This window comes from Camelus ferus, chromosome 19, assembly GCF_009834535.1.
Source record: "Camelus ferus isolate YT-003-E chromosome 19, BCGSAC_Cfer_1.0, whole genome shotgun sequence".
Taxonomy (NCBI): domain Eukaryota; kingdom Metazoa; phylum Chordata; class Mammalia; order Artiodactyla; family Camelidae; genus Camelus; species Camelus ferus.
Genome location: NC_045714.1, coordinates 16434291 through 16461849, shown reverse-complemented (window position 1 = coordinate 16461849; position 27559 = coordinate 16434291). Strand labels below are relative to the sequence as shown.

General features: G+C 58.3%; 3 protein-coding genes and 1 long non-coding RNA gene across 9 annotated transcripts; 3 read left to right on the top strand and 1 right to left on the bottom strand.

The window, feature by feature from the left end:
• The first annotated feature begins 322 nt into the window (after positions 1-322).
• Positions 323-5536, top strand: LOC102513497 (cystatin-13-like). 2 transcript variants are annotated; one of them, XM_006181815.2, is made up of 4 exons: positions 323-404; positions 809-1106; positions 3015-3128; positions 5002-5536. In XM_006181815.2, the coding sequence occupies exons 2-4, from the start codon at positions 879-881 to the stop codon at positions 5083-5085; spliced, it is 426 nt and encodes a 141-aa protein (XP_006181877.1). In that variant the 5' UTR covers positions 323-404; positions 809-878; the 3' UTR covers positions 5086-5536. The 2 variants fall into 2 exon arrangements, with proteins under 2 accessions (XP_006181877.1, XP_032317602.1); XM_032461711.1 differs by lacking the exon at positions 5002-5536 and having other exon boundaries at positions 3015-4047.
• A 2147-nt stretch (positions 5537-7683) lies between these two features.
• LOC116657892 (cystatin-9-like) lies at positions 7684-9936 on the top strand. Of its 2 annotated transcripts, none has more exons than XM_032461713.1 (3): positions 7684-8009; positions 9041-9154; positions 9643-9936. In XM_032461713.1, exons 1-3 carry the CDS (start codon positions 7713-7715, stop codon positions 9730-9732), a joined length of 501 nt encoding a protein of 166 aa, XP_032317604.1. In that variant the 5' UTR covers positions 7684-7712; the 3' UTR covers positions 9733-9936. The 2 variants fall into 2 exon arrangements, with proteins under 2 accessions (XP_032317604.1, XP_032317603.1); XM_032461712.1 differs by having other exon boundaries at positions 7684-8042.
• A 2482-nt stretch (positions 9937-12418) lies between these two features.
• LOC102513735 (cystatin 9 like) lies at positions 12419-14770 on the bottom strand. 2 transcript variants are annotated; one of them, XM_032461710.1, is made up of 3 exons: positions 14331-14770; positions 13202-13315; positions 12419-12712 (listed from the first exon to the last, which is right to left on the bottom strand). In XM_032461710.1, exons 1-3 carry the CDS (start codon positions 14625-14627, stop codon positions 12623-12625), a joined length of 501 nt encoding a protein of 166 aa, XP_032317601.1. In that variant the 5' UTR covers positions 14628-14770; the 3' UTR covers positions 12419-12622. The 2 variants fall into 2 exon arrangements, with proteins under 2 accessions (XP_032317601.1, XP_032317600.1); XM_032461709.1 differs by having other exon boundaries at positions 14298-14752.
• Positions 14771-14807: 37 nt separating this feature from the next.
• Positions 14808-21898, top strand: LOC116657891. 3 transcript variants are annotated; one of them, XR_004313056.1, is made up of 4 exons: positions 14808-14938; positions 19990-20184; positions 21079-21286; positions 21801-21895. It is a non-coding gene; the product is annotated as an uncharacterized LOC116657891 (long non-coding RNA). The 3 variants fall into 3 exon arrangements; XR_004313055.1 differs by lacking the exon at positions 14808-14938 and having other exon boundaries at positions 19736-20184; positions 21079-21296; positions 21801-21898; XR_004313054.1 differs by lacking the exon at positions 14808-14938 and having other exon boundaries at positions 19736-20184.
• Positions 21899-27559: the final 5661 nt, after the last annotated feature.

Here is a 27559-nt window from a genome sequence, read left to right as displayed (position 1 = left end):
TCTCCTGGTCTCGCCATCATGCCCTCTGTTTGGCTTGGACACATTGTCCTTACTTCTCTGCAGTGAGCGCACCCCCGGACCCGGCCTGCCTCGAGCTGCTTGCCTGCTCCTGATTTGCACCTAACACATCGGCCCCTGGGCCTCGGCATCACTAGCCGCCCTTGATGAGTTTCTCCTGCAGAAGGAACCGCCTTGAAAGCAGACACTGGGTCGGCTGTGGTCCCTTGTGCGCGTGGGTCAGACTGCGACAGGGCGGTCCCAGAGACACTCCTCCTGTGGGAAGGGTTTCCCAGCCCCGGGGGGATGAGAGGTGAGGGCCCAGCGAGACTCCCTGGTGCTCGGGGACGGATGCCAGCGTGTTGCTCACCAGCCCGACCAGCGAGAGCCGTCTGAGCCGGTGCAAGGTCTCCATGCTCGTGCTGGGAAGGAGACGAGGGGAAGGAGGGTGTAGAGGCCACGCTCTCCCCGGGCAGCGTGTGCCACAGGTCCTGTGCTGTCTGCACGCAGAACTGTGCGCGCTGGGCACACGCGGGCCTTGCAAACAAGGGCTGGGGGCCGAGCAGCAGGAAGAATAGCTGTGAGTGTGTGCGTGTGTGCATGAGTGTGTGTGTGTATGCGTGTGCGTGTGCGTGTGTGTGTGTGTGTGTGTGTGCGCCCACCTCCACCACGTGGGTGCACGGAGATGTGCGTCCTCCAAGAAAGGAAGCAGCCAAGATGGGAAACTGGACTGAATTGCACACTTTGCAGGCGGCTGCTTTGGTGGGGAAGACGATGTTAACAGCAGTTTTTTCCTTTTCACTCGCAGCAGAGCAGGGCAGGGCCCCCCAGGCGTGGGAGGACAGAAGGAACTCGGCCCAGAGCCCCTTGGCTGGCCTGTCATGGCCAGGCTCTGCCCCAGCCTGCTGCTCCTGGTGGCCACTGTGGCCCTGGCGTCCAGTGCTGTCCACGCCTGGGGCACGCCGAAGGTGGTGAGGAAGTTCCAAGACATCCCGAAGTCCTACGTGTACGTGCAGCAGGCTGTGTGGTTCGCCATGAAGGAGTACAACAAAGCCAGCTCAGACAAGTTCGCCTTCAAGGTGGTGGAGATCCTGAAGTCCCAGGAGCAGGTTGGTGGCTTTGGCTCCCCCTCTGTCTCCGGGCCTGCGGTAGAGGCAGGCCCGCTGCCGTGGGGAGCAGCTGAGAGAGGCCCTGAGCCAAAGTATGTGAACTTTATTCTAGGGGACTGGGGAAGAAAATCAATTAAATCTCCTCCCGTACAATTCTGGGGTAAAATACAGCACATCCATTAAGATAACTTAGAATTGGCCACCGTCACATCAGAAGGCGCAGGTGAGGGCCTAGAAGGGCTCTTGGGGGGGTCATTTTTGGGAGAGTTTGAACGGACCTCATTCACAGGGGTGGTGTGGGCGGGGGTGCCTTGTGACACAGTAAACCAGCAAACAAACTCCACATCCAGCTTTCACTGAAAAAGGAACTGGGGCTGAAGGGCAAGCTCTTCTTTATAGCAAAGTGCCTGCTTACAGCTGTGAACGAGCATGAAACTCGAACATCACCTTTGGCAACCACCAAGGTCACGAGGGGCTCAGGCAGAGGCCAGCAGTGACCCTCCCCCCGCGAGGACAGCGTGGGAGGGAGAACCCCCGCAGGGAGTCCCTGTTGAGTAATTACAGCCAGGATGCCCGGGGGCCTCGCTCCCCGAAGGCCCGTACCAACACCGGGGCAAACTGAACGTCACGCGCCTCCGATGTGGCGTCACTGGAAGGGCACCCCAGACGCACCCCCGACGGTAATCACGAGGGCAGTTAGCGTCTCCGAGCCCGACGAAAGTATTAGTGTCGTGAGACAGGGGAGCAGGGGACATTTCTCCATTCAGGGGGGCTTAGGAAACAAGGGGGGATAACTGCCGGGGGTGGTTCTGTATTGCCTCTTGGATTTAAAATAATGCTGGAAAGGCTGATGTGAGGACAGCGGGAGGGGTCTGAACATGGACTGTGTCTTAGAAGAGCACGTTGAACCAACGCTGTGTTTCCTGAGGAAGAGCTGTCCTGTGGTTTTCGCAGGGGCCGGAGCTGGGGGGCGGGCCGGTCTGCTGGAGCCCGAGGTGTGGGGGGAGCCCGCGTTGTAGGTGACCCTGGCCCGACCTGCATCTCTGCCCTCCCGTCACCGCCAACCTGCCCGTTTCCTGCCTTTTTGTGTGGTCGGAAGGTGCAGGCGATGCCTCCACCCCACAAGAGGCCGGACACCGGCAGCCTCACCCCCTCTACGCGGTGGGTCCCGGGCTCCCCCGGTCCTCCGTGCAGCCCCGGCTCTGTCGTTCGTGTCCGCAGGCAGTGGTCACCTGCCGAGTTCGGACGTCATGGGTGTCAGCGTGGCACCCGTTCCTCGTGAGGCTCCCCCCTCCCAGGACCGGCCCGCTTCCCGGGACTTCTCCTTCCCTGTGCTCCCCATTTATCAAACAGAAATGGTGGGTTCTGCCTCATAGACAGGGATTCAGTAATAAAACAAACCAGAGACCCACATGTCCCAAAACTTAGGTCTCATTTCATACTGTTTGCTTGTTCTTTTCATGAACGTACATTTTATTTGTCTGCTCTGCCAGCCTTGAATGCAGATAAGGATGCGAAAGAATCAAGGAGAAACAGGTTCAAAGAGGCCAGAACAGGGGCCCTCCCTGAATGGAGGTGGGCCCCTAGGGCTGCGGGTGTGGGAAGATGCGGAAAGTCAGGGATTTGGGGGGTGTTCCACGTGGAATTATGGTGGATTATCAAAACTGCCAAAGCTTCAGGGAGAAGCGATACACTCTCAGCAGAGACTTTAAATACAAGAGAGACTGAGAAACAGAGAGATCGAGGTACGACCAGCCCAAAACTCTGACAAAAAAAAAAACAGCCGTAGGAGGGAGGGAGGGAGAAACAGCCTCTGCGCTGAGCAGGGATGGCATGTTTGTTTATCCACTTGATCACGGACACCACGTGCGCTTTTATGAGGTCTAACCTTAAATTACTCTCGGGCAGATCACGGATAGCTTGGATTACCTTATTGAAGCCAAGATTGTCAGGACAACATGCAAGAAAGTTTCAGGAGAACATGAGAACTGCTCAGAGCAGCAGGACCCCCAGATGCAGAAGGTAGGTGCTCAGATGGCACCCAGCAGACCTCGCTTGCCCAGCTCGACATGCCTTCCTGTCCTGCGGAGACGCCTCCCTGCCTCTGCCGTGGGTGGGTCTCAGGACGCCTGCGGGTCCCCGTGTCCCCGTGCCAGAGCTCCTGTGCATTCGAGCATATTTGCTTTCTCTAGTTTTTTACTGAGACCTAGAAAGGAAGAAAGGGTGAATATCTGAGCTCCTTGGAAAACAAATCTTAAAACTTGATATTGTTTTAGACAGTTACAGGCCTGATTCACTTCAGGTAGAAAAGCTGGGCATTTTCAGAAGACTTAAGTGGCTTAAAATCAACTAGAAAGACGCTTGTGTAAAGGTTACCCCTGTCGGCTTGTCACGTAGCCAAGTTTTCCTGTATTTTGTATTTGGGTTATTGTGTAGTTGGGATCACACTGTGCACCGTTCCACAATTTAGATGCTTATTTGATAATAAAATCTAAGGATTTCCCAAACTGTAAAATTATCTGAGGGCACTCTGTAGCGGAACTAGTTGACTTCATTTAACGTTTACACGTAGTATTCAGTCGATCCCGGCGAATTATTCACATTTTTCTCATTTTTAGCCGTTGCGAGCGTGTCCTAATGAATATTCTTCCTTATTTCTGTCTGTGTGTGTATCTGGTTGTTGTTGCCTTGTGGGCAAATTCCCAGACGCTGAATTACTCATCCAATATTTCTTTTAACTTCTTGAAGATTTTTATATATTCACTAAAATGTCCCCTAGGATTGCTCTCAATAGCTGGGCTTGCTTTCTTTTTTTTTTTTTTTTTTTTTTTTCTGGTGGGGGGTAGGTAATTAGGCTTACTTATTTAAATTTGGTTTTAAATGGAGGTCCCAGGGATGGAGCCCGGGACCTAGTGCATGGTGCTAAGCACGTGCTCTACCGCTGGGCTCCTCCCTCCCTGGTGCCTGGGTTGCTTTCTATGTTGGTTGATCCAGAAGTTAAGGAAAAAGTTGACCCTCTGATAAGCCCACTCTCTCCCCTCCCCACCCCTCCCACCGCTGCCAGGAACCATCTCAACCCATCCTGGATGCCCCCTCTGCCCGGACGCCCCCCAGGCCGGCCTCAGTTCCTCCGCGGCAGCTCTGGGTTGTGGTAGCTTGGTCCTGTTTCCCACTCAAACTGAACCTCACACAACTTCGTATCTGCTTGATGCTGTCACTCGTGCTTCCGCTGATGCAATGGAGTTCAAAAGAAAGAATTCTTTGTATTTTTATTCTAACTGAATAAAGATATCGGGAGAGAGGAGGGACACGGCGAGTCATCCACGCCGGAAACCTGAACCCCTTCATTCCACAGGCCCTGGAAAGGGCTCCCTGTGTAACCCCCCAGCTCTCCAGGGCAAGCTTTTCATGGTGGTCCCCAGCCAGACGTGGCCCCTTTCCCAGGCATGCAGGACCCTGACTCTTCTGTGGTGCCGCCTCCCCCGGGGAGGACAGCTGGGCCCTCCGCTCAGCACGGGGTCTCCGTGTGGCCGGAGGAGGGCTGCAGCTGGGCATGAGGATTTCTTGAGAATGATTAGTCCCTGGGCTCCAAATCTTGTTCTTCCCACATCAGCGATGGCTTCAGATCATGGGGACGTGAACTGCCGAGGGCTCCTCCTGGTGGCAAGGCGGGCTCCTCAGGAGAGGTGACCTCAGCCAAGCCCCCGCAGGGCCCTGGCCCACAGACCCCGCGGAGACGGCTCAGGGCTCTGCAGGGCGCGGCCGGCTCAGGAAGCCTCTTAGCCGCCTGAAGCCAGATCCCCGCTCCTGGAAATACACATTTCTGGGGCTTTTTTGACTGTGGGTTTTGTTTCACTTTTTCTTACAAGCTTATTATCCTTTTTGTCTCTTTTAGATGTTTTATTGCACCTTTATTGTTGCGTCCAAACCCTGGAACTTTGAACTCAAGCTGCTGAAGAAGGAATGCCGACCCGTCTAGCCCTCCGGCGCGTCCTGCGCCCTGACGTCCCTCCGGAGAAGCACAGACGCCTGAGAACGTTGAAATAACACGGCTGACATGCTGGCTTCCCTCCTGTAGCCTTTTGCCTTTTTGTGCGTTCTCCGCGCGAGGAGGCGGAGCCGTGCTGCCTTTACGTGGTGGGTAATTTCTGCGAGGCTCCGAGGGTGCGGTCGTGTGGGAATGTCCATCCGTGGGTTTCCAGACAGCTCCCTGCCCGGGACACAGGAGCTCACGCGGCTGCAGACAGAGGTTTAAACCCCAAATCCAAGCTGGGAGACAGCTGGGTCATTTGCAGACTTGTGTTGTACTTTTGGTTTTGAAATGAGGCAGAAATTTGCCAGAGCGATGGTACCTGGCAAGTAGGCTGCGTGTGTGTGTGTGCGTGTGTCTGCGTGTGTCTGCGTGTACCTGTGCGCACACAGTGGGAGGTATAATCCAGTGCTGCGTGACTGGTCGCCTTGCCCTTGCTGCTTAAGCCATTTCTTGTGTCTCTGCGGGGTCTGCGGGCCAGGGCCCTGCGGCGGCTTGGCTGGGGTCACCTCTCCCGAGGTGGCAGACTCAGACTCTGAGGGCACCGACCCATCAGAAGGTGAGTTTGGCTCCGGGGAGCCCACTTGCAGGCTGGCTCGCTCTCACGGCTGCAGGGCGGTGTGGCTGCTGGCAGGCGGTCTCTGTTCTCCTCCGTGTGGCCCCTCCGGGGGCGGCCGGGGGCTGCGTGTGTTGCCTGGTTCCTCCAGACACAGGCCTGAGAGACCAGCTGGAAGACACAGCGCCCTTTGTGCCCCGGCTTTAGGTGCCCCACCAGCTCCTCTTTGTGTTACCGGTCACCTGGCTTAGTTCTGGGTGGGTGGGGTCGGGGACACAGCAAGGTATGACACCCAGGAGTGTGGCTGCTCCTTGGAGTCGCTGCAATTAGACAGGTTCCAACAGCAGTTCCTGGGCATTGACTAACTAAAAAGACGACTTTTGCCCTCAACACACTTCTATACATAAAGTACACACAAGGACCTACTGTGCGGCACAGGGAGCTGTACCCGGTGTTTTATGATGACCTATAATGGAAAAGAATCTGCAAAAGAACGTATATGTACATGGGTAACTGAATCACTGTGCTGCACACCGGAAACTAACACAGCATTGTAAAGCAACTATACGTCAATTTAAAAAAAAGAATGACTTTTCAGGGCAGGAAGCCCCCGGCTGTGAGCGAGTCTGTGCAGGGACAGGCTGGCAGGTTCACAGCAACCCCTCTCCCCACACAGGCCCCACCTGCTCGCGGACACCTGGCTTCTGGACACCCACCTTTTTCTCTCTCACCAGCATGGTGTTCTGACCCCTCCCCTGAGCCGGTGCAGCCCCCAGACCATCCTCCAGCCCCAAGTCCCCAGCCCACGTGGGGTGGATTTCTCACTGTGGCTCCACTGCATCCAGGCCCGGGGGCCCTGAACCGAGCTGCTCAAAGTGTGGTCCAGAGGCAGGAGCGGCAATGGCCCCGGGAACGGGCTAGGGTGCGGATGCCCAGGGCCTGCCCAGACTGGGGTCAGAATCCCGCAGGGCCGGGGAGGCCCAGGAGCAGGGCACCCACAGGCCTCTGGGGGACTCCGGTCCCCTCTGAAGGTCTCAAGGAGCCGGGAACAGAGGCTAAAGGCCTATGTCAGGGCACAGAGCTGAGGCCTGGATTGGAAAGAGTGTGTTGTGGGGTCATCCCAGAGCTGCCTGAGCCGCCCCAGTGGGAGGCTGGGAAGGTGTCTTCTGCAGAAACAGACTCTGCACAGGAAGCAGTGTCCTCTGTGCCGTGTCCTCTGTCTCCCGTGGACACAGCTCAGCCTCCCTGAGCACGCTGGGTCCACCCCCGACCCCCGCCTCTCTGCTCCTCCTACACTCACGCTTCCTCCCCTAACGACACCCCAACAAAAGGGGCGTGGGAGGCCACCGTGGGTCGGTGGAGGGGGCGTGGCCATCACACAGCAAGGTTGACCACCCCGGAGCGGAGTGGGGGCGGGAAGGGAGACGCAGGGGCTGGCCGGCAGCTCCGGGGCCCAGGAGTGTCCAGGACCTGCACGTCCTCTGACCTGGCGCCAGCCCAGGGGCCACGAGCCTCACTGCTCCACAACTCGGGGGGTTGGGGGCCAAGTGGGACGAGGCCACGCCCGCACCTGTCAGGACCCCGGCCCCTGCTGCCTTCTTAGCATGAATGCCCTCGACGTCTGGGCAGGCGCCTCTGCCGCCCTCAAAGCCGGCCCTCGGCAACCCCTCCTCTGCGGCCCTGTCCCTCCTCGTCCCGCTGACCCTCACCCACTGCTGTGCCCACGGACCACCTTCCTCCGAAACCTCTCGCGACTGAGTCCTCGATTCGGAGTCTCGGTCTGGGGCCTCCAGGCAAGCCTCCCTCCCCCGGAGGGGTCCAGGGGCGCCTGCGCTGGGCTTCCGCTGCAGCGGGCCCTCCTCCACGGCCGGCCCCTCCCGCCCCCGCCTGGCTCCTGTGTCTCTGCCCTGGGCCCGCGGGAGCTCTATCAGCTTCGGAAGGAGGAGGCAGGGTCACAGGAGGGAAGACACAGGGTGCAACGCCAGAGGGAGGCCCAGCGGAGGAGTGCGTCCTGGAGCAGATGGACTGGACCGAGGCCCAGGCAGGCAGGGTGGGAGCCGGAGTGGGGAAGGCGGGAGGCACGGGAGCCCGGCCGCCCACAGCCACGCAGCGCCGGCGGGGCAGGTGGAGGTGGGCTCGGCCCTGGGCCCTGCTCCTGCTTCTCCTGGGTCCCCAGCTCCTGGAGGCGCGCGGCTGGGGTCTCCAGAGGGAAGTGAGCGCGGAGGACCAGAGGGTGCTGGAAAGGTACTTACCTGCCACCGTGGAGTACGCCGTACACGAGTTCAACCTGAGGAGCCAGGACGAGAACGCCTACAAGGTGAAGCGTGTCCTGAGGTCCTGGAGGGAGCCGGTGGGTACCACGCGCCCGCCCCGCCGGCCTGCACCTGCTCTCGCGGGAGGCCGGGGGAGGGTCCCGTCGGGCCGTCCTCTTCCCCACCCGAAGCCCGTGAAGCAGAGGGGAAATGCAGTCTGTTCAGTCGCTCTCAGTTCCTATCAAAGGAGTAACTTGGAAACTTTTAGCGCCTCAGTCCATCAACTCACACGTAAGGTGTGTCTTCAGTTTTCGTCATCTCTGGACGTGGTTTAATGAAGAATGACCAAAATATGGCCGATGAGGGGATGAAGGTATTTAGTTAAAAAAAAAAGAAAAACCTCAGGGAGTATTGGATTCGATAGATTCAGAAAATATTTCAAGGAAATAACAGTAAAGTGGGTTAATTCAGAAAGAGAGAGACAGAGACGCCCAGACATGCACGGAGGGAGGGAGGAGGCCGGGGCCTGGAGGGGTGGGGGCAGGCCGCAGGGTCCCCTGGCCCTGAGGACCCCTGCGAGGTCACGGCCTCTCCTCTGACCCCACCTGCTCTGGGCGCCTTCCGGGTCTCCGCCCACGCAGGCTGAGTGTGACTTACACTCTTCCGGACCTTGGTTCTTAATCCTAAACTGTTCTCCTGGCCGTGGGGTCTCTGCAGAGTGCCAGCAGGGGTGCGATTTCCACGTGGGCTGCAGACGCCAACACTGAGACCCTCGGCTGGAGGAGCACGTCTGGCCTGTGTGCGCTTGTGAGTGTGTGTGTGCGTGTGTGAGTGTGTGCGTGAGTGTGTGTGTGTGTGTGCACGTGTGTGCGTGTGTGTAGCCGTAGCGCCGAGCGGCATTTTCCTGCCGTGGGGCAGCTGAAAGCGTGACATGGGGCGTGAGGGTGAGCCCCCCTTTCTCAGAACGGACTGACCCAGCAAACTTGCGGAGCCGGCACCCCCGGCCCGGCCCGCCCTCCCGCTCTGCGGGGACCTGCTGTGCCTGCCACCCGCGGGCAGGAGGGACGCCCTCACCTCGGTGTCTCCCCGACCACAGGTGGACACCGCCATGGTGTTCTCCACGGAGCTGCAGCTCACCCGCACCAGGTGTGGGAAGTTTGACGAAGACATTGACAACTGTCCGTTTCAAGGACGTCCGGACGTGAACAACGTAAGAGACGCACCAGCCGCCCTCGGGTGACACGGGGTGAATGCCGCCCCGGGGGCGGGGCTGTGGCAGTGATGACAGCGCCGCTCCTAGAGACACAGGGGGGTGACCGGCACCCTGCCCCGCGGAACTCCCGCTCCTGCTCCAGCTGACAAGGGGCTGAACCCCGCCCCAGGACAAGCCCCGCAGGGTCGAGGCCCCCGGGAGACAGCAGGTGTGCAGGGAGACTCCCAATGGGGCGCTGGGGGCTTGGTCCCACTGGGACAGCCTCTGGGGACCACAGGCCTGGCGGGGAAAGAAGGACACAGGCGCCCTGGGGTCAGGAGCGAGTCCCAGGTCGGGGGCATCCACGACCGAGGGCAGGAGCCTGCACCCCCTGCCGCCCCCGCCCCCAGGAGTGCAAAGTTGTGTGGGTGCTGGGCTTAGAGCCAGAGCCACCAGCTTCCCAAGGCCCCTCCACCCACGCTCCCTCCCCTGCGTTTCCCCCGCAGACCGTCACCTGCCTCTTCACCATCAGCACTGAACCCTGGAGAACAGTGTTTGAGCTCCTGAACAACACGTGCTCAGAGGGGCTCCTCTGAGGGAGACCACGGCCCCGCCTGGCCTCTGCTGTCCTGCCCCTGGCCACCAGCGAGGCCTGTTGTGGCCCTCTGGTGGCGGAGCAGCTCCGGTTCTGTTCCTTCACGAGCAGGTGTCTGGGGGGGGTCGCATCCGGGCGAGGTGGAAATTGCTCCCTGTCCATTTCCCCCCGTAGAATCGGCCATTAAACACCAGCATTTCCGGCAGCCTGTGCCGCCTGGTCCGGAGGGCGGGGGCCGGGCAGGGAAGGCGTCCTCCCGCCAGGGCTGCCGCTGGCCTAGGGGCGGGTCCGCTCCCCCTTCCTCTCGGCCAGAGAAGCATTTTTACAGTTTAACGCTTGATTTCCTGATTATCATCATCATTAGGAAACAGTCACTGAATGTTGGGTGCAGGTGTTGACCGGAAACTGTGACGCTGTCTAGTTCTCGGCCTCCCCCTCCTTTGTCCTGTATCATGTTCGGTCTTCTTGACGTCGGCTCTGCCCGAGGGGCCTGGGGAGCGCGGGTGTCCCTGTAACTGCACCAGCTGTTCTCCCAAATATTCCAGCTCCTTGGTGATGTTCTGATGGGGGTTGAGGGTTGGAATCTGCGACGGATGGAGCCTCTCACGCCGTCACCGGGATGCGCTGTTCATGGCCGGACCAGTGCTCCGCCGCCACGGCTACACACACGCTTCCGGGTGCCATTTGACTAGTGACGTGAGTGAGGGAATCGTCACGAGAAGGCATGTCTATGGAGCCGTAGATTTCAACACTTGGTGGTGACGTCTGGTTACTGGGGACACGTATGCCTGCCGGGTGCTAACGAGCAAGGGAATCTGACTTGGACACCCCGTGTGTGGGGGGGCTCCAAAGGGACACAAGGTGCTGACCCAGCCTCAGGGGGGCCCACACTGCATGGGGCGGATGGGTCCCACGAGTCCCCATGATGGGGAGATACTTCAGGGTGACCCAAGTGGACAGCCTGGAGGAGGAGGGACCGCCTCCTTCAGTTCCGGGGGCTATGCCCGTGTCTAGGGCTCCAGGCACCCACCTGCTCGAGGCCTGTTCCCTTGCACTCTCCTTCTGGGGTTCCTCCCCTGGCCAATGCTCAGGGTCACTTTGACAGTCACGGTGGGGAAGCACTCCTGGGGTCTCCACACGGCCTCCATCTCCGTGGCACCGCTGGGCCCCACCTTAACTTGTCCCAAGGCTGTGGCCGAGGTCCAGACACGGTGGGAGATGGCGTGTGTGCCAGGTCCCAGGGGACCCACGGCAGAGATGAGGACGGAGGAGGAGCACCGAGAAGCTCCAACCCAAAGGGGGACGTGGCCGTGCTGCAGCACCTCCCCTCCGTGACCCTGGATTTTGTCCCTCACAGCAGCTTTCAGGAAAGGCATGGCCCATGCTCTCCCTGTGTGGAGAGTGGGCCTGTAGGTGCCGAAGGCTCGGGGCACAGAGGAGGGTCAGGACTGGCCCGTGGCGGAGCGGGGCTAACCCTGAGGTTTGGCCCAGCGCCCGGCGCAGAGAGGGTCAGCCAGTGGGCAGGGGAGGCGCTAAGCCCCGGGTGTCAGCTGGCATCCCGCTTCCTCCCCACCCCCTCAGGGCTCAGACACCGCCGTGCTCTCCCCCTTCCCTGGGGAAGGGAGCACCACGTGCACACACAGTGCCCTAGGCCCCACTCAGCGTCCCTCACGGGCACCCTCGTCATCCACACTGACAAAACCCTCGGCGGACCCGGGTGGCCAGGAACAGGACAGCAGAGGGCTCCCCGGACACTGGACAGGAATCACGGAGGGTAAAGGACCTCTAAGCTTCCTTCTCTTGGAAGAGCCACAGGTCAGGAAGGGCCAGAGAGGAAGCAAAGGAGGGGTGGGCTGTCTTCCAGAGCAGCCGGCCCAGTCCGGGCACAGGTGGCAGAGGGACAGGAGCACGGCTGTGCTCACACCCAGTGGTGCCCGGCCAGCAGCGAGGACCCCGCACCGGGCTCCCCTCAGCTCCGCTGCAGTCACAGGCCTGGGAAGCCATCCGGTGCCTGTGGAGGATGCGACCAGGCGTCCTCACACCATGTGACCTGACCCCTCCACCAGGGAGACCCTGCGTGGGAGTGAGGTCTTCCTGGAACGTGCCCACTCCCGCTTCAGTCCACGTTGTCCGCGGTGTTTCCAGACACAGCCTGGCGGGGGTGGGGGTGTTGAGAGCCAGGCCGCAGGGCCAGGCGAGTTGGCCAGGTGGCATTCTGGGGGAGGGGCGGGGCCTCTGGGGCAGCAGCAGCCGCAGTGCCTCACAAGTCGAATTGTCCCAAGGGCCCGGGTCCTCGTCGCAGGTGCAGAGTCCCCGAGCTGCATGCTTCTAAAGGGGCCCCAGGAGCCACTGCTGATGCCGGAGGCTGGGCCCTCCATGTCCTCCCGCTGCCCCGAGCGCCCTGCTGGACCTGGGCAGATGTGAGCAGGCCCCCCAAGGCAGGCACTGAGGGCCAGAGGCGCGTCGGCCCTGGGCTCCCGTCAGGTCATGGCGATGCCGCCCTGAGGACCAGGCCATCACGTGAGCCCAGAGATGGAGATCAGACCACCTGCGCTTGCTAAGTGGTGTCACCTGCAGCTGTCTCAGGTGTCCAGGGCGGAGCAGACCCGCCCCTAGGCCAGCGGCAGCCCTGGCAGGAGGACGCCTTCCCTGCCCGGCCCCCGCCCTCCGGACCAGGCGGCACAGGCTGCCGGAAATGCTGGTGTTTAATGGCCGATTCTACGGGGGGAAATGGACAGGGAGCAATTTCCACCTCGCCCGGATGCGACCCCCCCCAGACACCTGCTCGTGAAGGAACAGAACCGGAGCTGCTCCGCCACCAGAGGGCCACAACAGGCCTCGCTGGTGGCCAGGGGCAGGACAGCAGAGGCCAGGCGGGGCCGTGGTCTCCCTCAGAGGAGCCCCTCTGAGCACGTGTTGTTCAGGAGCTCAAACACTGTTCTCCAGGGTTCAGTGCTGATGGTGAAGAGGCAGGTGACGGTCTGCGGGGGAAACGCAGGGGAGGGAGCGTGGGTGGAGGGGCCTTGGGAAGCTGGTGGCTCTGGCTCTAAGCCCAGCACCCACACAACTTTGCACTCCTGGGGGCGGGGGCGGCAGGGGGTGCAGGCTCCTGCCCTCGGTCGTGGATGCCCCCGACCTGGGACTCGCTCCTGACCCCAGGGCGCCTGTGTCCTTCTTTCCCCGCCAGGCCTGTGGTCCCCAGAGGCTGTCCCAGTGGGACCAAGCCCCCAGCGCCCCATTGGGAGTCTCCCTGCACACCTGCTGTCTCCCGGGGGCCTCGACCCTGCGGGGCTTGTCCTGGGGCGGGGTTCAGCCCCTTGTCAGCTGGAGCAGGAGCGGGAGTTCCGCGGGGCAGGGTGCCGGTCACCCCCCTGTGTCTCTAGGAGCGGCGCTGTCATCACTGCCACAGCCCCGCCCCCGGGGCTGGCATTCACCCCGTGTCACCCGAGGGCGGCTGGTGCGTCTCTTACGTTGTTCACGTCCGGACGTCCTTGAAACGGACAGTTGTCAATGTCTTCGTCAAACTTCCCACACCTGGTGCGGGTGAGCTGCAGCTCCGTGGAGAACACCATGGCGGTGTCCACCTGTGGTCGGGGAGACACCGAGGTGAGGGCGTCCCTCCTGCCCGCGGGTGGCAGGCACAGCAGGTCCCCGCAGAGCGGGAGGGCGGGCCGGGCCGGGCCGGGCCGGGGGTGCCGGCTCCGCAAGTTTGCTGGGTCAGTCTGTTCTGAGAAAGGGGGGCTCACCCTCACGCCCCATGTCACGCTTTCACCTGCCCCACGGCAGGAAAATGCCGCTCGGCGCTACGGCTACACACACGCACACACGTGCACACACACACGCACACACACACTCACAAGCGCACACAGGCCAGACGTGCTCCTCCAGCCGAGGGTCTCAGTGTTGGCGTCTGCAGCCCACGTGGAAATCACACCCCTGCTGGCACTCTGCAGAGACCCCACGGCCAGGAGAACAGTTTAGGATTAAGAACCAAGGTCCGGAAGAGTGTAAGTCACACTCAGCCTGCGTGGGCGGAGACCCGGAAGGCGCCCAGAGCAGGTGGGGTCAGAGGAGAGGCCGTGACCTCGCAGGGGTCCTCAGGGCCAGGGGACCCTGCGGCCTGCCCCCACCCCTCCAGGCCCCGGCCTCCTCCCTCCCTCCGTGCATGTCTGGGCGTCTCTGTCTCTCTCTTTCTGAATTAACCCACTTTACTGTTATTTCCTTGAAATATTTTCTGAATCTATCGAATCCAATACTCCCTGAGGTTTTTCTTTTTTTTTTAACTAAATACCTTCATCCCCTCATCGGCCATATTTTGGTCATTCTTCATTAAACCACGTCCAGAGATGACGAAAACTGAAGACACACCTTACGTGTGAGTTGATGGACTGAGGCGCTAAAAGTTTCCAAGTTACTCCTTTGATAGGAACTGAGAGCGACTGAACAGACTGCATTTCCCCTCTGCTTTACGGGCTTCGGGTGGGGAAGAGGACGGCCCGACGGGACCCTCCCCCGGCCTCCCGCGAGAGCAGGTGCCGGCCGGCGGGGCGGGCGCGTGGTACCCACCGGCTCCCTCCAGGACCTCAGGACACGCTTCACCTTGTAGGCGTTCTCGTCCTGGCTCCTCAGGTTGAACTCGTGTACGGCGTACTCCACGGTGGCAGGTAAGTACCTTTCCAGCACCCTCTGGTCCTCCGCGCTCACTTCCCTCTGGAGACCCCAGCCGCGCGCCTCCAGGAGCTGGGGACCCAGGAGAAGCAGGAGCAGGGCCCAGGGCCGAGCCCACCTCCACCTGCCCCGCCGGCGCTGCGTGGCTGTGGGCGGCCGGGCTCCCGTGCCTCCCGCCTTCCCCACTCCGGCTCCCACCCTGCCTGCCTGGGCCTCGGTCCAGTCCATCTGCTCCAGGACGCACTCCTCCGCTGGGCCTCCCTCTGGCGTTGCACCCTGTGTCTTCCCTCCTGTGACCCTGCCTCCTCCTTCCGAAGCTGATAGAGCTCCCGCGGGCCCAGGGCAGAGACACAGGAGCCAGGCGGGGGCGGGAGGGGCCGGCCGTGGAGGAGGGCCCGCTGCAGCGGAAGCCCAGTGCAGGCACCCCTGGACCCCTCCGGGGGAGGGAGGCTTGCCTGGAGGCCCCAGACCGAGACTCCGAATCGAGGACTCAGTCGCGAGAGGTTTCGGAGGAAGGTGGTCCGTGGGCACAGCAGTGGGTGAGGGTCAGCGGGACGAGGAGGGACAGGGCCACAGAGGAGAGGGTTGCCGAGGGCCGGCTTTGAGGGCGGCAGAGGCGCCTGCCCAGACGTCGAGGGCATTCATGCTAAGAAGGCAGCAGGGGCCAGGGTCCTGACAGGTGCGGGCGTGGCCTCGTCCCACGTGGCCCCCAACCCCCCGAGTTGTGGAGCAGTGAGGCTCGTGGCCCCTGGGCTGGCGCCAGGTCAGAGGACGTGCAGGTCCTGGACACTCCTGGGCCCCGGAGCTGCCGGCCAGCCCCTGCGTCTCCCTTCCCGCCCCCACTCCGCTCCGGGGTGGTCAACCTTGCTGTGTGATGGCCACGCCCCCTCCACCGACCCACGGTGGCCTCCCACGCCCCTTTTGTTGAGGTGTCGTTAGGGGAGGAAGCGTGAGTGTAGGAGGAGCAGAGAGGCGGGGGTCGGGGGTGGACCCAGCGTGCTCAGGGAGGCTGAGCTGTGTCCACGGGAGACAGAGGACACGGCACAGAGGACACTGCTTCCTGTGCAGAGTCTGTTTCTGCAGAAGAGACCTTCCCAGCCTCCCACTAGGGCGGCTCAGGCAGCTCTGGGATGACCCCACAACACACTCTTTCCAATCCAGGCCTCAGCTCTGTGCCCTGACATAGGCCTTTAGCCTCTGTTCCCAGCTCCTTGAGACCTTCAGAGGGGACCGGAGTCCCCCAAAGGCCTGTGGGTGCCCTGCTCCTGGGCCTCCCCGGCCCTGTGGGATTCTGACCCCAGTCTGGGCAGGCCCTGGGCATCCGCACCCTAGCCCGTTCCCGGGGCCATTGCCGCTCCTGCCTCTGGACCACACTTTGAGCAGCTCGGTTCAGGGCCCCCGGGCCTGGATGCAGTGGAGCCACAGTGAGAAATCCACCCCACGTGGGCTGGGGACTTGGGGCTGGAGGATGGTCTGGGGGCTGCACCGGCTCAGGGGAGGGGTCAGAACACCATGCTGGTGAGAGAGAAAAAGGTGGGTGTCCAGAAGCCAGGTGTCCGTGAGCAGGTGGGGCCTGTGTGGGGAGAGGGGTTGCTGTGAACCTGCCAGCCTGTCCCTGCACAGACTCGCTCACAGCCGGGGGCTTCCTGGGGTTGGGGGGAAGCTCTGACACTGCCTCACCTTCCCGCTCGCGGGGTCCCTACATTCACGATGCCCACTGTGTGCTCACAGCTCCTCCTCCCCTGAGATCTTGGCTGCCTGTTCCCAGGGAAATGAGCCCCCAGCCTCTTATCTTTAAAGAAAGGGAGACTTTTTGGTCAAGTGCCATGGTCACTGTTCCCCGGTCTCCAAGTACAGGACTCAGTCCTGGCCCAAGGCTGTCATGTTGCAAGTTGCCGTTTGCAGGGAACAAGGGAGACGGGAGTCACGTGTGAGAAGGAGGAAGCTGTGCAGGGAGACTGCCGAGAGCTGCATCTGTGGACGAGTGAGCCACCTCAGAGCAGAAGGAGGTCGCCCCCACGTGGCGGCGCTAGAGGCCAGACGTGGGACAGAACTCTGCGTGGCTCCATTTTAAGGAGGAAATCAAAGTCGTCAAAGTCACAGAAGCAGAAAGCGGGGGGGGGGGGGGGTCTCCCAGGGCTTGAGGGAGGGGAGTGGGTGATGTTGGTCAGAAGGGACAAAGCTTTAGCTACAAGACAAGCACTTTCTGGGCACAGACTGTGCGACAGCAGGCCTTCCGTGCACTTGAACCCGAGCTGGGGGGTCCGTGGTGTGTGCTGTTGCCAGGAAAGAGAAGCAACTGCTAAACCCCGAGCGGGCAGGCGCCCCGTGGGGGCGGCGAGCAGTCGACGGCCTAGATTGCGTAGGTTGGTCTGATGCGCCCTAGTCTCCCGACACTTAAGTGTAGACATCGGTTGTATGCCAAGCGTGTTTCCATAAAGTGGTTTAACCAGACAAAAACCGCACAATAGCCTGTCTCTTCTCAGCCGGATTTAAGCTCTTAAAACTGAAACGGAAGCGCAAGCAGCATGACTTTTAGCTGGAGAATCAACATGCAAGTCTGGAGGCAGGTTGGGGTTGTCAGCAATTGTAGGCACGTCTTGGTGGATTTCCAGGGGGACCAGGCAGCGGAGGCATTCATAAGTCCTGAGACCCCTGGATGGATGGCAAGTGTCCCGCCAGGCCAGCAGAGCCCACAGAGGCCCCTCGCTTTGTCACTGGAGGAGCCTGAAAAACGGGTCTCTCCTGCCAGTGTCTGTGGCCTCCCCATCCCGAGGCCAGGCCCCTGCACATTCGAAGTGATGTCCGTACATTCACCCCTGAGGGAAGGTTTGGAGGCCTGTGAACAGCATGGATCCTCACAGCGTGGCCCAGGAGAGGGCGGGAGGAGCTCAGGAAAACTCATCCTGGAGAATCCTGGAGGATGGCTGCCTCTTTGAAAGGCTCTGATAACCAAACTTGCCCCCCCAGTTTCAAATTCCAAGTGTTGGGAAGCTTGGGGTCAAGTCCCTGTGTCCTGCCCTCGCAGCTGGGAACCCAGCACCATCCCCAGCTTTCCCAGCCCCTCCCCTCCTCCTGCATGTGATCTCAGGTCAAGTTCCCACGTGGGTCGTGGGCAGCCGTTGGCTCCCGGCACCTCCCCCCATTCCTGGGCCCCTGTTCTCCTCTGGGATGAAATCAGAGGGAGCTGCCCACTATCCCCGGGCCTGGGAACTTCCGGGCCAGGCACCTCCCTCCACCTCTGCGGCCCATGTCGCGGGAGCCCTTCTGCACAGGTGTCTGGATCTGCCCCCCTCCAGGTGCTCTCTCACTGCGCACGGAGCCCCCGACGGTCATTCTGATGCTCTGGTCAGGCTTGCCGCTGCTCTTTTCAGACTGGTCTCTCTAGACGCAGCCAGTGACAGGCCTGTCCTTTTTGCCTTCACTGCTTCCCCGGCATGGACGGTGCCCGCTTTCTCCTTGGGACGACTCCGTTCAGAGTCCATTTCGGGTCTCCTGAGCAAGTTTCCATCAACTCAGCCAAATTTCCACTTCCTCAGCTGGTGGTGTTTGGAGATCAGCCACAGATGCCCAACACGGGCGCTTCCTCTGAAAACATCGCACAGGAAACTCAGTGCAGAGATGACCCTCCCTTTGGGGGAATAACATCTGACTCAGTCCATTTTCCATCTATTTAACTTTTCCAGGCATGTCAGCTGTTCTAGGACCAAGCCGACGTCCTTCTCCAGCCTCCCCACCCGCCCTGTGACTTCAGGCTAAGGAACTAGCCTCGGGATCTTCTCTGCTGTCCACATACAGGGGGTCGAGGTCAAAGGTGGCCCTCGGCGGTACTGAGATGTGTGTGTACCGTCGGAGGCGGGGGTGCGTGGGCCCCTGGCCCTGGCACAGCGGAGAGCCGACGTTGTCCGTCTGGTAGTTGCCCACTTCGGGTCAGCAGGGCAAGCCTGTGACCAGACCAGCCACAGGGAGACCCTGGGAGAGCTGGAACATGAGGACCGGCTCCCAGAGCCCGGACGGCGCTTGGAGCAGATAGGGACTTAATCTCAAGAGCATCTGCACTTTCTGTCAGTACTGAAGTCCTTTAGAAAAAAGTAAAACAGTGCTTCTCAGCTTTTTGCATCCCCGTGAACGCAGGGAGAAGCTGTGGGACCTCAGAGTGATGGGGTGGGGCAGGGGGGGCCGGGCTGAGGGGAGGCCCTCCTCCGTGGGGTGTCCTCCACAGGGCATCCAGCGAGGAGCAGTGCGGAAGGAAAGGACGGTGCCCAGGGACACCCAGGAGTCACTCAGAGAGAGGTTTGTGGCATTTATCTTTAGATTTTCCAACGAAACAGTCTCGGCTAACCCTGGGAGAGCTTCGTTCACCAGCGTGTGTCCAAGAGCGCAAGGCCTGGGCTTCGCAGGCAGACCCTGGGGTGGCAGGCCCTGCCCTCAGGCTCCCGCCACCCTGGCCTCTGCGCCCCTCCCTCTCCCCGGACATCCTCCCTTAGAGCTTGCACGTTGCCCCGTCTCATGAGATTGCAAGATCGCTTCGGGAAAAAAGCTGAAATCACAGTAGCGTTCACTTTTCCCGGCGCTGAAACATCCCAACCAACCAAACAGAAACCTCTCAGCAACCAGCGGACCCCTCAACTGAGAGCTCAGGGCGCCAAATTTAGCCCCAGGGAGAGTGCGCTCGGCCCGGAGCCGCCCCGTCCCGCCGTGGGCTTAGACGTGCACCTGGGAAGACGGGCTGTGGCTCCGCACCTGGTCTGCCCTGCCAGTCAGTCTCCACCTGACTCCACTCAGCCACCCTCTGGGCACTGCTCACACCTCCCCAAATTCCTGCGCCCGCATTTCTGTGAGACGTTATGTCTCTCGCCTCTCCAAGGCAAGTGAAGGGTCTAGCCCACCAGGGTGTCCCTCTTCCTCTCTCTTACACACAGATGTAAAGAGAGAACAGAGCTATTAAAAGGTGGAAACCATTTGCACACACGCCAGGTGGAAGCTTAAATGGGGAGATGTATTTAGAACAAGGTGCAGCGACCACATTTCCAGGTCGCCAGTGACGGCCTTCTCTTCCGTTCTGCCAGCTGCTCCCTGCTGGGCTCCGCCAAGGTTTTGGGGGGACGGTACTGCCAGGCGGAGGAGGTGGGAGGGGGGCCCTGCGAAGACGGCCTTCTCAGGAGGCTGTGACTCTCCCAGGAGGTGGGCCCAGGACTGACGAGAGCAGGAAGCTGTCTCCTGCAGGCGGCGGTCTCCTCCCTGGTTCTGCGGCCACGTGAGGGGGGGGGTGTACTTCTCATCTGAGTAAGGTCAGTTCTGTTAATTTCACGGCCAGAGAAGTATAACTTACAGAACATAACAAGCGGAGAAACTCAGTTTTTTACTTGTGTGGATAACAGTTGGAGCCAGTGCTCTCTCTTGCTGTGTATCTGTTCTCTTTTCTTGAATGACACACCTCTGGAGCTGCGGTTTGGCACGTGACGTGACCACCTGCTTGGACACTGGCTCCCAGTCCCCTGGCAGCTGGGCATGGTCGCGTGGGTCATGAGGTCTTTGGTTCTTTCTCTGATCTTGTTTTTCCCTTAAACTTTTATTTGCTACAATTTAGAACTTACAGAGAAGTTGTAAACCTGAGACAGGAGGGAAGGGGGCAGGGCACAGCCATTCAAGGAATGACGCAGCCATTAACACCGAAGTGGTGGAAGGGTCAACTCCCAGTCGGCCTTGAGGATCAAGATGGCAGGAGATTGACTTCCAGGACACCTCGAGCTTCACTTTACGCTCATTGCAACATACTAGCATGGTGAGTAGCATGCCCACAGGCGCCATGACGGTGGCAAAGCTAATCATAAAAGGTCAAAGAGTGGGCTGTGGCCCAATTCCTGGGAATCCCAGCCCCTTCCCCAGGGCAGTGGGAATGGTCCTCCCACTCGTTAGCATGTGAAGCTCTGGAGCCCATAGGAACTGGCAACACCACACCTCGTGGCCGCCTCTCTCCCTCCCTCCTCTTTGGAGACAGCCCGCGCTCTGTCTATGGCGTGTGCACCTACTTTTACTTTAACCTGAGCACCCAACCCTGCACCTCGTGGCCTTTCTCTCGCCTTCTGGAACAGCCTGCACTCCATACACTATGTTATCTCTCTAAATAAATCTACCTTCACTCAACTGTGGCTCGCTCCTGAATTCTTTCCTGCACGAAGCCAAGGACCCACACTTGGTGGGGCACGTCTCAGGGGCTCCACCGAGACATGGGACACGGCCCTCCTCTTGCCCCACATCTGTTTTTCCTGTATCAAACCTAGCACAGGAAGTCCCGTGTACCCAGACTCACAATCATTACCATTTGGACGCATTTCCAATACCATTTCCCCTTTTTACATTCGTTGTATTACTGTGTCTACACCCCTAACTACTTCAGCGTATTTTCTAAAGACAAGAACTTAGGTTTTGGTATCTGTTTTTGTTTTCATTTGTCTTAAAAGAGATTTTCTAATTTCTGTTTTGATTTCTTCTTTGACCCAAGGATTGTTGAAGAATGTGTTGTTTAATTTCCATGCATTTGTGCGTTTCCATGATTTCCTAAGAAATTGATTGCTTGTTTTATTCCTTTGTGGTCAGAAATAATACCTGGAATGATTTTAATTATCTTACACTTGTCAAGACTTATTTTGTGCCCTGGCCTGTGATCTGTCCTCAGAAAGCTCCCTGTGTGCTCAGAAGAATGCGAGCCCTGCCGCGGTTGGGCGGGATGTTCTGTATACGCTCGCGAAGTCTATTGGGTCTACAGTGTTCACACCTGCTCTTTCCTTACAAACGCTCTTCCTGGATGCCTTGGAGGCAGGATATTGAAGTCTCCACCTGTCATCGCGTTGCTGTCTGTTTCTCCGTCCGCTGCACGTGTTGAGGTGCTTTGAGGTTGGATGTCTATATGTTTATAATTGTTGTTTCTCCCTGTTGCAATGTCACTTTCATCGTTATGTAATGACGCTTTGTTTCCTGTGACAGTTTTGACTTGAAGTCTATTTTGTCTGAGGTAAAGACAGCTTCCCCTGCTGCCTTTGGTTCCTATTTGTGCAGAATACGTTTTTCCAGCTCCTCACGTTCAGCCTGTGTGTGTCCTTGAGTCCACGGGGAGTCTCCTGTAGACAGCGTGCGGTTGGGTCTTGCTTTTTTATCCATTCAGTCATTCTAGTGTTTTGATGGGTGAGTTTAATCCGCTTTTGTAAAGTGATCACTGGCGGATAAGGACTAACTGGTGCCACTTCACTCGCTGTGCTCTGTCTGTCTGGCGGTTCTGCCCTCACTCCACGGGAAGATGCGTGGACATCTGGAAATCCCCTGGACTGGCCAGCTCAGGGCTCAGACTGTGTTTATCGTCCGCTCCAACCATCAACTCTTGTTTTTCTTTTGTTTCCATAGAAATGCTTCTTATTAAACACCTGATGCAAAAACTTACACCTTTCAGGCCTAACTTCGGGTGTTGCATCACTGCCTCCCAAGATGAGACACAACCCTTCACTGAACTCCTGTGTTCTCAAACTTGCATCACTGGTTCAGTGAGATGTGGAGCAACCTGTCAACTCAGGACGGGTTGGACCGGGTGGCCCAGGGCGTTACAACGTCTCACAGCGTCACCCAAACTTCTGACCAGATTCCCACGGCCGCCGAGATCAGCGAGCCATTTTAGGGCTGGACGCTTCAGGTTTGGGGCAGTGGCTGTGAACTGGATTTCAGATCTTTGCCTGCGTAATTATTACAGGATCTGCCACTCTAGCCCCATTTAGATGCGTAATTTCTTCATTACAATGTACCAGCACCCAGGCCGTTGAAGTCCTTCCCCTGAACTCCGGGGAGTTGTACCGTAACCCTTCATAGCTGGCTTTTCCTTTCATGATGCACGTGCCTGGCCTAAGCTTTGCTTGGAGAGGCGTCTGTTTCAAAGGTGGCTTTCTTGGATAAACGCGTTGCCGGCCACGTGGCTAGACCAGGAGCCGGTCCTCCCTGCCCCCGCCAGCGCCGGGCTCCTTCGTCTTAGGGGTCTTCAGCTGATTTAGATAACTGGCCATTTGGCCACTCCACCCTCGCCCCATTTTTCTTCCTGAGCTTTAATTCGCACTCTTGTGTTTTAAATTCATCAGTAAAGGGTGACCCTGTGAAACCCTAGGCCCCCAGCCTCCATCTCAATAAAAGCAGAACCCCAGCCTAGCGTTCTCTCTCTACCTGCCAAGCTGCGCCCTGCACCATCCAGGATCTGTGAGCAATAAACCTTGTCTCTTCCAATGTTTCCTGATGGTTACGGCTCAGGACGTCTTGCAGTCACAGGAAGAACCACAAGGGCCAGCCCAGCCACAGCTCTTGTTCCAAAAGGGGAACCTGCGGCCCAGGTGGGTGCCCCCAGCACGGCCAGTCGGCGGTGCGGCTCAGAGCAGCGGTCTTGCTGATGTCGCCTGCTCCTTGCTCTGATTCTGAATGTAATTCGTTGTCTTCTCCGCTTTATCGCCGCGAAGCTGGAGGCCAGGAAGGCACCGCGAGGGCCTGTGCTCAGGACCTTCTGTGCCTACAGTCAGGTTTCTTGGGGAAACCAAGTAGAAAGAGGAGAATTCTGGAAAACGTCCTTCAGGTTAGCTTTCAAAACAGAAACAGAGGAAGGAAAAAACCACAAAAGAAGAAAGTCAACTATGAAAGTTCGAGCCTGTGTGTCCCCTTGACTAGGCCGTGGGGTCCAGCTGCTGGCCAGACACTGGTCTGGACGTCGCTGCAAAGGTGCTGTGCAGACGTGAGTCACAGCTGCACCCAGTCAACCTTAAGTAAGGAGCTGACCCTCGAGAACACGGGGTGGGCCGCGTCCAGCTGGGCCGGGCCTGCAGAGGAAAGCAGGTCCCCGGGAGGAAGAGGGTTCTGCCTCAACGTGGTGACGTAGGTCCCGCTGGGGTGCGCCCTGCTGGCCCTCCTGGCGGCCTCCAGACTTGCCAGGCTCGACAGTCACACAAGACAACTCCTTAACATAATGTACGCACACCTTAGTTCACATGTATCTTTTCATATATGTGTTACTTCACATATATATTCCACACATACATTATTTCACACCTACGTTATTTTGTATATATATGCACATTATCGACTCTACTTCTGTGGCGAACCCTGACCGATACACTCCTTCAGCTGAAGGATGAGGGACGTGTCCTTAGGACTTCAGGTCTCTGAGGACCTGGGCCGATGAGACCGACGTGAAGTACAAAGCGAAGCAAAGTGATACCAGGGAGATGGGGGGGTGGCGGCGGGGAGGCTGGAGGGACTGGTGCTGTCCAGCTGCCCTTGGAGGGGGCGCTGGGAAGGTGAGAGGCATGAGGGTGGAAGCCGTTACTGAATCGGAAACAGTGACTGGGCATCTCAGATGAAGAGAAGAGAGGTCTCAGGAGAGGCTGGAAGGCACCTTTGGTGGAGGTGTAAGACCCGTGAAACTGCTGTGGGGGGTACTGGGCAAAGGTTACCCCTAGTTGGAACAGTTGGGGGCTTGCCCCTAAGCCTGTCGGTCACCCGAGGAGCGGGACTTCAGCAGCTTGGGTGGGGCCTGGGGTCCACACTGACTCAAAGCTCTCAGGTGGTCCTCTGGGGTGAGGAGCCCAGCTTGCAACTGGGTCAGCTTGCCAAGTCAATGCCACCAGCCCCAACTCACCAAAGCTCTACTTCCAGGGGTTCCTGGGGGACACAGACCCTACAGGTGGGGATACCAATTGGCTTCAGCACCAAGGAATATCCCTGATGAACCCAAGGACACTAAGGGAGGGCAGCAGAGGTGGGACTTGCAAGAGGGAGCTTCTGGTGGGAAGTGTCTCCTTAGATGCAAGTCATGCGTCTCAGGAAGAGAGGAGGGACAAGACTTGTTCCAGCAGCAGATGATCTGGGCAGCCAGACGCCACTGACGTACATCCTGCGTACGGACTTTGAGGGAGCAGGGAGTGAGGGGCTGGGAGGCCAGGCACAAGACATTGCAGGGGGGGCACTCAGTTCGGCAGGTGACACAAGTCAGTTAGGAAAGGCCAGGGACCAACCTACAGACAGGTGGAACCATCACAAACTTACCTGACCCTCCCTGCGCGGCCAGGGGAGGAGCAATTCTGATTCAGCTGGTGGCTGAGCATTCCTGCAGTGACAGCAGTGGCTCTCAGACCTCACTCTGCTCCGCAAGCCCCCCCACCCCCATCACTGTGCAGCAAGTTAGTGACTTCAAGCAGTGAGCATCAGTTATCTCACAGTTTCTCTGTGTGAGGAATCCAGGTTCAGATGAACTGGGTGCCTCCAGCCCAGTGCACCGCCAGTCTGCAGTCAGGCTGTCGGCAGAGATGCACTCTCAGACGGAGGCTTGGCTGCGCCGGCTGGCTGGGGGTTGCTTCCAGGCCTACCCCCTCCACTCCCCCTCCCCCCAGGCGGCTGCTGGCACGTCTCGGCTCCAGCAGGGGAAGGGATTACACAGGGGTGTGACTCCCAGCAGGCGGAGCTCAGGGGCACCAGCCGGGGCCGCCCGCCGCGGTTTAATGCAGGTTATTGGAACCATCCCAGACCTTCTCATTCAGCAGGGCTGCTCAGGGCCCAAGAATTGTCATTCCCAACAAAGTTCTCAGCTGGCATTTCCGCTGCTGCTGCTGGTCCCAGGACTACACTTTGGAAATTGCTGATTTAAAACCCCGGTGCGCAGTCACCAAGGGAAACAGGCCCCAGCCCTGGCAGGAACTTGGCCTTCACCCACGGGCCCAGCCCCGAGCCTCCGTGGCTGAGATTCTGGCTGAGCCTGAGCTGAGTAAGAACTCAGGGAGGATCCTTTGTGAGCTTAAGACTTAGGCTGTCTAGCTCACACAAGGACAAGAGGCTATTTGGGGATGTCAGTTCCCAGGACTCCATCTTGCAACAGGAGTTAATCTTGAACTTAATTTTCCCTGGGAATGAGAAAACAGGGGTCAGGGTGGGTGGAGATGTCTGTGTTGGCTTGTCATTAGAGGACAATTGTGTGATTGTCCTTGCTTCATTCTGTTGACGCTTGGAAATGTGGCCGGAAATTATTTGGGATAGGAAAGAGAACACTCAGCAAACATTTGGTTTGGGTAAATTGTAGCTTTGGGATGAGGGTTTTAAAACGCAGCTTTATTCAGATATAATTCGCACGCCACACAATCCAACCATTCAATGGGTGCAGTTCAGTGGTTCTAGTATAGTCACAGAATTGTGCAAATACGTCCGTAATCTAATTTTAGAATGTTTTCAGTAACCCCTAAAGAACCCCCCCACCCATAGCAGCCACTTCCTACCCCTCTGCCCTCTGCCACCCCAGCCCTTAGTCTCATAAAGGGTCACAGCTCTCTTAGAGGGGACGTTCCTTCCTGGGCTGGAAGGGGCCACGATGACTCGTGACCCCACTACTCCTCACTTTAAATACACAGGTCTGGGCTGTATAAACTGTCAGTAATTCGTCAACGTCCAGCCCTCTGTCTCAAGAACTCACATAACTGCATTGTTTTTTTTTTAATTGAAGCACAGTCAGTTACAATGTGTCAGCTTCTGGTGTCCAGCACCATGTCCCGGTCATGTGTCTACATACATACCTTCATTTTCATAGTTTTTTTCATTAAAGGCTCCTACAAAATACGGAATACCATAAGATATCACTCACAGGTGGACTCTAAAAAAAGAAAAAGGAAAGGAAAAAGAGGACACAAATGCACTTTGACCTCTCACGGGCGGAGCAGTTCTCGGAACTTTCTGAGAGGCTGTTCCCGGGTTGTATCTTCAGTTTGGCTCGAATAAAATTTTCCATTCCTTTCTTAGAGTAACTGACTTTTTTTGGCCACACAGCTGAATAGACACAATAAAAGTGTAAACACACGGCAAGACGTATTTTATTCAAAAATGAAAACTTATATATTAGACATTGTCCATTTTTTTTCCCCAATCAGGATATAAGTTCAATGTTGTTCTAGATCAAAACACAGTAATTCTACTTTTTGAACGTGAAAACAAATTTTTTCGTCTGGAAGAATAAATACAACAAATTTAGAAATAAACTTTTATTAAAGGATAAAGAAAATGGTTCTCACCTAACGTATATTAAAACATTAAATTTGAAATGGAGGGGAGGGCACAGCTCAGTGGCAGAGCACGTGCTAAGCGTGCAGGAGGTCCTGGTACCTCCATTAAAAAAAAGAAAAAAAAGGAAAAATGGAGCAGCTGGCACAGAAGCATAAAGCCCTCTAGGTTTCGCACTGAGATGCAGAAAGTGACCCCTGACGCTGTTTGAAGCAGTTCTCGGAGCCCTCGGAGAAGCGAGGCTAATCACCTCATTTGGAAAAACGGAGGCAGACTCTTACAAGACCCCCAAAAATAGTCAGTAACATTCTGACTGGAGCCCTACGGCGCATTTATGTGACAGACTCCAGTGGCTTCGTGTGTTGTGTGCTGACCTCGGTGTTCACAGACAGGAACACACGGATCCCCGAGACCCCACGAGGAAGGGGCTCTGCTGTCCCCTCCCTGATGACACGCAGGGAGCTGGGGACCACACAGCCAGGGGGATTCTCACCCAGCAGCCCTGGGCTTCACCCCTTCAGTGTGTGTACCCCCCCCACACACACACGTGTCCACGGTGGTCCCCCGACCTGGCGGCAGGTGACGCTGGCTTTCGCCCGGAGCTCTGCTGGGGCCGTCTCCGGGGCACCCCCCGGGAGCCTTCTCCAGCCAGGCTTCTCCCACAGCACACGTCCCAGGGAGCTCGGGAAGGACGCCACAGGCCGCCTGTGCACCCTGGAGGTCACGGGACCACTGCTTCTGCAGTTTTCGGTTGAAGGGGTCACAAGCCCACCCAGAGTCAAGAGGTGGCTTACAGACCCCACCTCTCCATACAAGGAGTGTCACCGTTTTAAGCCACTGCAAAATAGAACAATGAAAAAATACCTAAAACTTATTGACCGTCTATCCAGAGCCAGGCACTGGGCTAAATCTATTTATATGAACAATTTCACTTAAATTATACACAAAGAGGGAAACCACAGCCCCCAAACGGTGTCACTTGCACTAAAGCCCGGGATAGGAAACCCAGACCTAAGGCCTCGCCTGACCGCAGTCCCCACCTGCCCAGAAGTGTCGTCTTCGTCCACAGCAAGGAACCTTCCGGGCAGCACCGCGAG

What these genes read in the sequence shown, in the direction of transcription:
- LOC102513497 (XM_032461711.1), top strand. Translation starts at nt 879, where the DNA reads ATGGCCAGGCTCTGCCCCAGCCTGCTGCTCCTGGTGGCCACTGTGGCC. An exon ending in TCCTGAAGTCCCAGGAGCAG is followed by an intron (nt 1,107 to 3,014) that starts GTTGGTGGCTTT and finishes ACTCTCGGGCAG; the next exon opens with ATCACGGATAGCTTGGATTA.
- LOC116657892 (XM_032461712.1), top strand. Translation starts at nt 7,713, where the DNA reads ATGGACTGGACCGAGGCCCAGGCAGGCAGGGTGGGAGCCGGAGTGGGG. An exon ending in TGAGGTCCTGGAGGGAGCCG is followed by an intron (nt 8,043 to 9,040) that starts GTGGGTACCACG and finishes CCCCGACCACAG; the next exon opens with GTGGACACCGCCATGGTGTT. An exon ending in GACGTCCGGACGTGAACAAC is followed by an intron (nt 9,155 to 9,642) that starts GTAAGAGACGCA and finishes TTTCCCCCGCAG; the next exon opens with ACCGTCACCTGCCTCTTCAC.
- LOC102513735 (XM_032461709.1), bottom strand. Translation starts at nt 14,627, where the DNA reads ATGGACTGGACCGAGGCCCAGGCAGGCAGGGTGGGAGCCGGAGTGGGG. An exon ending in TGAGGTCCTGGAGGGAGCCG is followed by an intron (nt 13,316 to 14,297) that starts GTGGGTACCACG and finishes CCCCGACCACAG; the next exon opens with GTGGACACCGCCATGGTGTT. An exon ending in GACGTCCGGACGTGAACAAC is followed by an intron (nt 12,713 to 13,201) that starts GTAAGAGACGCA and finishes TTTCCCCCGCAG; the next exon opens with ACCGTCACCTGCCTCTTCAC.